At 34.2% G+C, this 10,739-nt stretch overlaps 1 protein-coding gene across 1 annotated transcript; it reads right to left on the bottom strand.

Annotated features, from left to right (window-relative positions):
- Positions 1-346: 346 nt before the first annotated feature.
- Positions 347-10,141, bottom strand: LOC147406448 (transmembrane emp24 domain-containing protein p24delta3-like). Its single transcript, XM_086434489.1, has 4 exons — positions 9,803-10,141; positions 1,082-1,294; positions 901-977; positions 347-824 (listed from the first exon to the last, which is right to left on the bottom strand). The coding sequence occupies exons 1-4, from the start codon at positions 10,004-10,006 to the stop codon at positions 680-682; spliced, it is 639 nt and encodes a 212-aa protein (XP_086290615.1). The 5' UTR covers positions 10,007-10,141; the 3' UTR covers positions 347-679.
- Between the last annotated feature and the right edge of the window lie 598 nt (positions 10,142-10,739).

The following is a 10,739-nucleotide window of genomic DNA, read 5'->3' as shown; positions in this document are numbered from 1 at the left end:
ATATGATTTTATGAATAAACATCTTCTAATTTATCATATTTTATTAAAAAAATTATAATTATTTTGATTTAAATATATATGAATAAATCATTCTAAAATGAGTTGAATGGTTTGCCACATCATCAAACCAAGTTTCGAAACCATATAGACCACTTGTGGACCATAAAATTGGGGCCAAGCCTGTAAAATTAGCCTAAAAGCATAGCCAAAATCAACTGATGGTCTTATACTAACAAGAACTTATTTTTATTATTTAAAAAGAAGAGCTTCTGATATGTTTCGTTCAAGGGGCTGAATGGTTTTCAGTATGATCACTCTAATCAACCCAATAAGGATTTACTACATATCTTAGCTTAACAGAGTATTTAATCTCTCTATGTAGAATGTTTCTAACTTCAATTACATCAACAATCTATTATAGGAACAAGTAACAAAATATTTTGAAAATACTACACAAGTATCAATGACTGAAATCTTGATGGAACTCGTCTAATTAGAACTAAATGGCCCAACAATTCATGTCTTACCCTGGGCATTCAAATCAAAATCTTCCCATTTTTGTATTAATTTAAGAAGCATATACCCAGTGCAAGGAGATATAAATGAGCCCTGAATTTTTTTTTTTTTTCCTCAGCTCTTAGAAAGTTGAGCAAATTTCAGGAATGATATAAGGTAAATTCTAGATTAACTTTTTCTTTATGAAAAAATGCTTCAAATGCCACAACTGCAAAGCCGAAACTACTATGCAGACGCCCAATGATATTATACTAAACCACGCCACTCTACCATTGGTTATTTCACTCACTTCCCTCATCTCCGCTTCCCTGCAAGGATAATAGTTTTGAACAAGTGAAATATAACTAGTGTTGATGCATTTAAACCACAATAATAAAACATTACCTGCTTTTGAGAAAGAGTAAGTTCTGATGGATTGCTTCCACTGCTCCTTCAAGTTTCCTTAGCTCAAGCTCAACACCCTACACATGATTGAAGGACGCCATAAGTTTTGTGCAATAAATACACATGTACACCCGCGCCTGCATGAAAAATAAAGAAAGAAAGAAAGAAATTAAATACTCACCTCGATTTTTTCTTTTTTTGCAACAGATTCCCAATCCTTTGCTGCAATCCCAATTTTCCAGTCGAGATTGACACTTGCACCTACGCCTCCTTGATGATGGCCATCCAACCAGAAACATGCGAGGTAGTTGCCTGCCTCACTGGTTGTGAATGCAAACTGATCCTGGGTTACGTTCTCTTTATGATGAAGGGTGTTCCCATATGGAGACGTTACCTGCAAAACAAATGGCAAACACTTGTTTTATTTACTTGCAAGCTGACTATAGGAAATTGCAGCTTCCCAACTTAAAGGAAATTTGTTTAAGAAACTAAAATATTCATAAATTGGACTGAGAAGTTAATACATTATCTGGAAAGTTCAATAATCAAAAGCTGCCGATTCACAGCTTAGTAAGAATTCATATAAATAAAAAAGTGTGGAATCACTTTATCAATATCTAGCTAGGTTACCTCACAATGGGTTATAAATATCATAGTGCCTCAGTTTTTTTCAAGAAGCAGCCAATGTTTTAAAAAGTGAGGCGTATCTCTAATTTAAGAAGAAGTTAAAAAATGTCATAAAAATAATGTAAAAGAGAAGAAGAACGAATATGAATCAACTACAAATATAAATAATAAAGGAAATTAGGAGCTTCTCCTTTTGATTATTATCATAAAAGCCAGACAAGTAGGATTTATTAAAAACACTATGTCCATGAAGTTAAAATTCTCCCTTTACCATTTGAAGTATTTGTTCATGTCAGTATATTTTCTATTTATTGACTTAAGTAAATAATGTAGTCGCTTGAGACATTTCCGTCTATTGGTAACATGACAATCATGACAAGTTGATACTTATTTACGAATCTATTGATTTTAACCTCAGAATCATTGTCATAAAGTTTATGAGTTTAGCGTGCACTAACTTTATTTTTCTCCACCATAGTACAACTTTCATGGAAATAATACTTTGACAACATACACACACTATACTTCACATGGACACCTTGATATGTAAATACTTGCTTAAATGAAAAACTATTAGGTATTACATTCTCGCATTATTATATTTTACTTTTAAATTATGTATGGTAAAAATTAGCAATACATCCAACTAATTATAACATGGACAATTGTATATCCTTGCTTATATGAAGTGCTAACATACTTAGAATACATCAAAATAAGATAATATATAAATACCTAACTAATTATATATCAAAAGAAATGAATAATATGTATAATTTCTAAGACAAGCAATTTCTATTTTTTGTGATTCTATAAATTTTATCAATATTTTAGAATAACTTTTTCAAAAAAGAACATTTCAGTCGAATTTAGTGTTCATCAAATTATTTATGCTAAAATCCTGAGTTTTTTATTTGATTATGTTGATTAGAATTTACTCTTCACTGAAATATTTCATGAAATGAATAATGATTTCCACTGAATACATACATAAAAAAAGAAATTTGCGATTAAATTTCTGGTTGGGCCGTGAAATAGAAATATTTCGGTGTATTTGGAGGGAATATGTTTAAATTTGATACTTTGTTTACAAATAAGATAAAGGCAACTGAAAAGGTCAAGATGACCCACCAAGGCTAACAAAAAACTAAAACCAAAACCAAATGTAATACAATTTAAAACCCCTTTGAACCTTCATTTCCCATCTAGAAACAAAATATCCAAAGAGAAAGACCCTTGCAATCTGAAAACGTCCCTGACCACATCAATAGCAAAGTTCTCACAATAAGTATTCAAAAATTTAACGATTTCTAATAGCGATACCCCTTTGACATAAATGAGTAACCCAAGATAACACAAAGAATGGCTTTGTCATCTAATTTTGTACGATGAGGAGTCTTGTCCTGAACAAAACAAGTACATCCAAAGACTCTGGGTGTAATGGGGAAGAGAGTGATATCAGGTCAAAGAACGAGAAGAGGCACTTGTCCTCCTAAGGTGCAACTCGGAACGCGATTAAGGAGAAAGACCGCAGTGAGAACTGTTATATTCCAATATAACTTGGAAACATGCATACCTCGAAGAAAAAAACGGACAATGCTCATAAGGTGACGATTCTTGCGTTTTGCCACCTAATTATGTTCAAGAGTGTAGGGACAAGTCAACTAATAAAGTATACCACACTCATGAAGGTGGGATCGAATCTCATCAAAAATGTATTCCCCTCCGTTATCAGACTTAAAAGATTTAACTGTGATATTGTATTGTGTCTAAATCATTTTAAGGAAATTAACAAAAATGTAGAACACCTTAGAACGAGAACTCGTCAAGTAAATCCAAATACAACGAGAATAGTCATCAATAAATGTAACATAATATCTATGACCATTAAAAGTAATAACAGGGATAGGCCCCCACACATCAGAATGAACTAAATCAAATAATTTATTAAATAGATGCATGCAAGGAATATAAGAAGTATGTGTGTTTAGAAAACTCACAAAGAACATTGAAATTTGTGTCCCACTACAGGAAATTTTTAAAGTAGGAATGCTGAAAATTAGTATGTCCTAAGTAAGCATGTCATAAATCTAAAATCCGAGAAAAAAGAATATGGCTCCCAGAGAGTGAAAGCACAAAAACAGGAAAGGTTGAGATCCAAATAGGTACAACCCATCTTTCTCAAACCCTTTACCAAAAATCCTTCTTGAAATCAGATCCTGAAAATACAGTGAGTAGGAAAAATGTTACAGAGCAGTTTAGAAATTTGGTAATACTACTCAGACAAAAGGTTAAGAGAGATATTTGGAACATGAAGCATAGAATCAAGAGAAAAACCAGAAGATAAGGGGATGGTACCCCTATTGTAGATAGGATTAAGGGACCCATTAATAAGGTGAACCTCCTTATGGGTAGCAAGAAAAATATAAAAAGTAAAATGGCTAGACTCATCGATCATATGATTAGAGGTACCAAAATCAATTACCCAAGTCAAAAGAGCAGAGCCAGATTGAGTAACATGTAATGCAGAAGATGTACCTAAGGGTGTAGTAACTGATGCCATAGTCGAGGATGGGTGAGTATGAGCATGGATTTGATCCCGTACAAGAGTAGTAATCAGAGTTTGAAGTTGTTGTAAATCAATAATGCCAAAGGAAGCATAAGTATTAGTAGGAGGAATCGATGATAGCACGGGGAGCAGATTGTCCCAAAGAAGAATGCAACAAATGGAGATAGAGCTAAAAGCAATGGGCCTTTTCATGGCCAATATTCTCATAATGGCTGCACGTAAGGCCACTCCCTCTACCACAACCACGACCTCAACTACCAGATCCCTGAGGATGAGTCAAAAAATCCCGAATTGGCTACTAGAGCCATCTAATTTGTAGTTGGAACAGAGATAATCCCAGGGACTTGAGTCTCAGAGGGAACTACACAACGACGACGCTAATCACTATCAATGGTCACAAATGTCTTGAATAAAGAGGGTAAAGGTGTGGTGTTAAGGATTTGTGTTCGAAATGCCTCGAACTCTGGACGTATACTCATGAGAAACTGGTATGTCTGATGTTTGGCCATCAGCGTAACCATATACCTACATGCCTTTGCAGACAACTCAGACATAGACTCATAGTGAGAGAGCTCCTCCTACCAAGATTGAAGGAATGCAAAGTAATCAGCTACACTTTGAGTCCCTTGGGTAGCCTCAGCGATGTCTCGATAAAGTTCAGAGATCCTCAAATCATTCCGAGTATGCGCATATTTCTGAATAAGGGTTAACCATAACGAAGAAATTGTCTCATGATACATGAATATGGTGTAGATGTGCTGCTCCATAGAGTTAAAAAACCATCCAAGGATAGTGCAGTTGTCAATTTTCCATTGTTCAATTTTTGGATCAATAAGAGGTGGTTTATTAATGGTGCTCAAAAACCATCTAGATTTTCCTCTACTACCCAAACAAAGTCTAATTGACTGAGACCAAGACGGAAAGTTCCGACTATCTAATAAGATACTAGTAATGCGTTGGGCTGAGAGGTTTGCTCCAAGACTGATGTTGGAGTCCTTGGTTTCTTGATGCGATGTCATTGTTTTTCTACGAATAAAGTGATCTATACTTTGGTTTGAATGGAGGTTACTATTGTCCGAGACACAAAAAAAAGGCTTCCTTGTTGTTGTAGTATGTTGTCATGGGTTAGAAAAAGAGTGCTACCGTCGTACGTCACCCAAATAGGTCGGCTGCAGTCACTAGGCTTCATGTAGCCCCCAATTACCGTCGTAGGCACATGTACAATGAGCTACTGCTATCGTAGATCACAAATACGACAATTTGTTGTTGCAGGTCCAAAAAACAGAATATGTTGATCCTACTACTGTCGTAGGGAACACACATAACACTTCTGCTGTTGTCGCAGGTCTAGAGAACCAAATTTCTATTACTACTGATGTCGTAGATCACAAAAACAACAATCTGCTGTTGTCGCAGGTCCAAAAAAGAAGTTTAATGTTACTATTGCTGTCGTAGGGCACCCACACAACATTTTTGTTGTTGCTGCAAGTCTAGAGAACCAAAATACATTGTTGCTACTGCTGTTGTAGGACACACAAACAGTAATCTGCTGTTGCCGCAAGTCCAAAATGTCACTCTCCTGTATCCCAGCAGCCACACCAATCTATACAGCACCCTATGGTTGTTGTAAGTCCCAAAAAATTTCTGTAGGACAGCAAGGGCAGAAAAATGCACAGCGCAGAATTGCAGCATGTGAAAAAACTAAGAAAAGAATCTTATCACAACATGCAACAAAGGAGTGTGAATCAGGAAAATAAAATAAACCCTTGAAGGGGGAGACCTTCTAACGAAGCTTCGACTAGGTTATTAGGTCTCAAGATCCAAATATATTGAGAATGGAGGAGAAAAAGAAAGAAGGGAAGAGAATGGATTCAAGGTCCTAAGAAGAATCGAAGAGAAGAACCCAAAGAGAATTTGGGACGGTCCTCTATAGCTTTGATACCAAGAAGAATTTTAGAAAGTGATTCTCAAGTCTCATTAATGAGAACTTGATATATATATAAAATGTGAATAGACATAAATGCCCTTACATAGAATTAAAATAAGCGACTAAAGAAATTACATTATTTCCAATAATTTTTAGGGTTTTTTTTTATTATTAAGAAAATTGTTATTGATGGGAGAGGACAAGAAGTCCTCAAGAAAAAGAGAAAAGCAAACAAAACGCAATAGACAAGCACAATTAATCCCTAATAACATTTTCCCATCTAAACACAAAATCTTGAAAGAAAAAACCCCTCAATTCCTTAAATTGCTTGCACCAAATGAATAATAAGCCAAGGATGTTGAAAAGATCTTGTAAGTTGGTTTCCTTGACATCAAACGTTCAAGAATTCCTTTCTATCCACAAAATCCAACAAATAGCAAAAGGCGTTAACCTCCAAAGAATTTTCAACCTACCAGAAAAGGCAGAGGCTTTCCAACAAAAAAGAAGAGAGAAGGGAATTAGGATGACACCAAGGAACCATAAATAATGATGGTAGTGAATCATAATTGAAGACCTTTAGTTTTGGGGGAAAAAACCCCTGAAAATTCAATTTTAGGGTTCTTCCTTCTTCTCATTCTAATGTATCAAACCATTGTCAGACCCACAGGTAAGGCTAGTTGAAAGAGAAGACCAAGAAGAGAAAACGTTTCAGCTGAAAAAGAGAGAAAGCGAGAGAGAATGGGTTTCGACATTTAGGGTTTAGTTTTTTATTTTATATATATATAGGGGGCGGTTCATGGGACATATTTAAAAATAATGGTTTTTCAAAATATGGGTTAGAGGTTTTGGATTGAGCTGATTTTTTGCGAGGATGGTCACTATGATGAGAAGATCATCCTCACAAAAAATCAGTTCAATTTGAAACTTCTAAATCCATCAAAAGTTATTTACAAATTATTGGCAAAATTTGGCAAAAAATCGACGGTTCACATTCTGAATCACTTTTAATGGGTTAGAAGTTTCAGATTAGACTGATTTTTTTTCCAGATGATCTTCCCATCATAGAGGTCATCCTCACAAAAAATTAGCTCAATCCGAAACTTCTAACCCATATTTTGAAAAATTATTAATGTTACATTGTTTTTACATATGTCCCTTGATCCGTTCCCATATATATATATAATAAGTAGTGACTTTTTGTCAAAAAGTCACTTCACATTTTATTGAAAAAGTTGTGATTTAATCGTGTGTTGATTCGATAAGGAGAAAAAGTCGCGATTAAAACATGAATTTTCAATAAGTCATTGATTTTGGTGTTTGCTATCTAAGGAGCTTAACTTTGTTTTTGCACACTGCATAAATTTAGTTTGTCAAAAATAAAACTGTCTCAACTCAAAACAATTTGTTCAATTGTGTTTTGACTTTGGTTATTGGCTAGTAAAACAAAATTATTAATTGTCGACTATCAAGACTAATGCATTTGTGATCTATCTTTGAAATGGTTGATGATCAAGATCTTCTACACTGGGAGGGGTTATGGATGAGTGAAAGTGGAGGAACTGTATTGATTTAAGTTTTACAAGCATAGGCAATCATGCATCAATTATTTAGGAAGAGAAATCAATAATAAATTAATAACAACTCAAGGAAAACATTAGTGTGAGGTCTGAGACAAGTTCTATGTTAACTAGATCTTTTAAAGCCCATTAAGCACATATTCATGAAAATTTTAGTCTTAAAAAAAATTAAAAACAAGATAATCATCTTCAAGGCCTTGTCCCCAAAACTTGGGGTCAGCTGGTAGACTCTTGTTCCTCCATTCAATTTTGTTTCAAACCATGTCTTTGATTAATCCAAGTGTGTTCATATACGCTCTTACTACCCCAATTCACATTCTTTTTGGTCTTCCTCTTCTTTTTTAATATAAGCACAAAGGCAAAGGTGGGATTTGATCTCAGGTTTGCAGCATTACCACTTACAAACTTTGTTAGCTTACTAAGTTTACACCTTCAGAGTAAATATGGTTTGAATTTTTGGTCTTCCTCTTGGTTTTTTATAATCTTCAAATAGCATGTTCTTTCTAATTGAGGTTGTAATTGGCCTTCGTTTCCCATGACCAAACCATTTCAATTGACTTAACCTAATTTTATCACCTATTAGGGTACCCCCACACTTCACGAATGCATTCGTTCCTAATTTTATCTTTCTTAGTTTTTGTGCTCATCCATCTTAGCATCCCCATATCCACCGGTTCAATCAATGAACGTGTGAATATATATGAGATTTCGTAGTCAAGGTCTCATGTTAAAACACTTACCCAACGCATGTATCCTCACCAAACATCACCTAAGTCAAACATTCATCCTCCCAAGGATTAACCCAAATCTTAAGGACTACCTTTCAGGTTAACCTCTTGTGCTTTTCAAGTACAATTAAAAAAAAAAAAAAACTATACCTATCCACACAAAAAAGGCATAATTTTGAAAAACTTTTGCGTTGATACCATAGATTGGGTTCAAAACAGTCTTCAACCAATTACTATTCAGCTTCCGAAGAAAGAGGGGAAAAACTTACAACAAAGGATAGTATCATTGTGTTGCAAATCACAAATTCAGGGAAAGCATGATATCCAGGGTCTTCCATCAACCAAAAGCATGTTCATTATTTTTTTCCTAATAAACAACCATTCTTCCCCTAAGCCTTCTACTTATTCTTTTATCATCTGACGTACTAACCACAAATCCGTTCTTGAAAACCAAACTGAATTTTCACTATCCATCTTTCATGATTTTCTATCGCAATTTATTTCCTAGACAGCACCGATCAAACCTTTATTCATGTAAAGGTGGATGGGTCATCTCCATCAAGGTTTAAAATCTTGTCTTGAGGCATTGTCTCAGTCAAGAGTAAAACCAATCCCTGTGTCAACCAAGACAATCTTATGATATTAAGACTGTCTCACGGCATTGTAACAGCATGCAGGGTATAAATCTCATTTCAAAGCAATGTTTTAGTAGGGGAAAAAACAAAACTGTCTCGACCATAACGTTTGAGACAGTCCGAAACCCTAGGAAACATTCAATGTGTCAGTCCAGACTTCGTCGAAATGAGAATGTTCCATTGAAACAATTCAAAACGGTATGAAACTTTGGCCCATGACAACATGTTCAAAGATTGAGAATACCAAAGTCAAGGATATTGAGATCGATGAGTAGAAAGATTAAGAAAGAAATAATTAGAAGTAACCGCACTTGTGAAAATGTACTGGTAGACCAAATAGGTGAAAAACTGAGGTAATCATTGCAAGACAAACAATGAGATCAGGGAGACCTAATCATTGCCCTCACAGCCCAGTAATCTCAGTACAGGATTAAAATCCAAAACTTACCCCCTAATGAAATAGGGCTCCAAACCTTAATTTCACCAAAACACTTAATCGAAATGGCAGATTTTAAATATACCCACAAATTCTAACTAATCAAACACCTTCTACAACCGCTTTGACAAAATTTTAATAATTTAATTATCGCAAATTCAATAATTAATCTTCTCGCAAAAAAGTATATTTTCTATCCAAATTCCAAACAGGTCATACTCAAGAACATTAAAACCCAATAGAAAATAGGGGGAAATTTAGAAGGAAAAAAAAAAAGAACCAATTTTACGTTACTAAAAGTGCGATCGATGATTCAATGATGTTAAAAAAGAGAATTCTAGCATAAACCCTAACCCTAATCAACAAGGGCAGAAAAAAAAAAAGGAGAGAATTTTATAAATACTTTGGAAGAGATGGTGGGGATCTCGTGTGCCCGATCTTCTGAGAGGACGATATAATCAGCCAAAACAACGACGTTGGTTTGCATTTCTTCTGACACACACTTGGTTCCTGAAGCTGGAAGGTTCAACCATATGGCTTGACTCATAGGTAGAAGACTCACACAGACACAGCATGTCAACAAGAACAGCAACGCATCCTTAGCCATCTCTCTCTCTCTCGATTGATCGATCAATGAGAAATTCAGAAGAAGAGAGAGTAAAATACACGTAAATTACAATAAAGATTAGATCAGATTTTCATGGTTTTAACTTTTTAATTTTATACGTCCAGTTGGAACTTGGAAGTAACCAAATATAGAAAGTCTTCAAAGATCTCAATCGTCAGATTTTATTAAAATTCAACCAAGTCATCAATTGGGTTTGACTAGGGCTTTATATGCCCAACCCGGCCCAGCCCAGTGCGCTACTTAATCTTATATAAATATTTATAAATATATTTAATTAGAAAATTTTGTTTTAATAAAAGTAAAATATATTGTCTAATTACAATCTAATTCTCACCTATAACCTTTCATTGGTTAATAGGATATTAATTTCGATTTCCATTGGATAATCTTCAAATTAAATTTATGGTTTTATAAATTTTTTTATTCAGAACCTAATTTTTTTCATATACTTGAAGCTCATAAATTAAATTAATTTACATAGAGATTGAAGAGGTTGAAGATAGATTTGTTTTGGGCAAAAAAGTCCAAGGGGTTTTTAGAATAAAAAATAAGTTCTATCTTTTTTTTTTTTTTTTTTTATGATGTTAAAAAATATGAAAAAAAAATTGTAGGTATTATCATGATTTAAAACTTTGGATTATTATTATTTTTTTTTAATTCCAATATTTCAATTGAGATTGAGAAAAAAAAAATTAATGTTTTAGGGATGGCT

The sequence above is a fragment of the Akebia trifoliata genome, chromosome 3, assembly GCF_017979445.1.
Source record: "Akebia trifoliata isolate Shusen 1 chromosome 3, ASM1797944v1, whole genome shotgun sequence".
Lineage (NCBI taxonomy): Eukaryota > Viridiplantae > Streptophyta > Magnoliopsida > Ranunculales > Lardizabalaceae > Akebia > Akebia trifoliata.
This window is presented reverse-complemented; position numbering and strand designations above follow the sequence as displayed.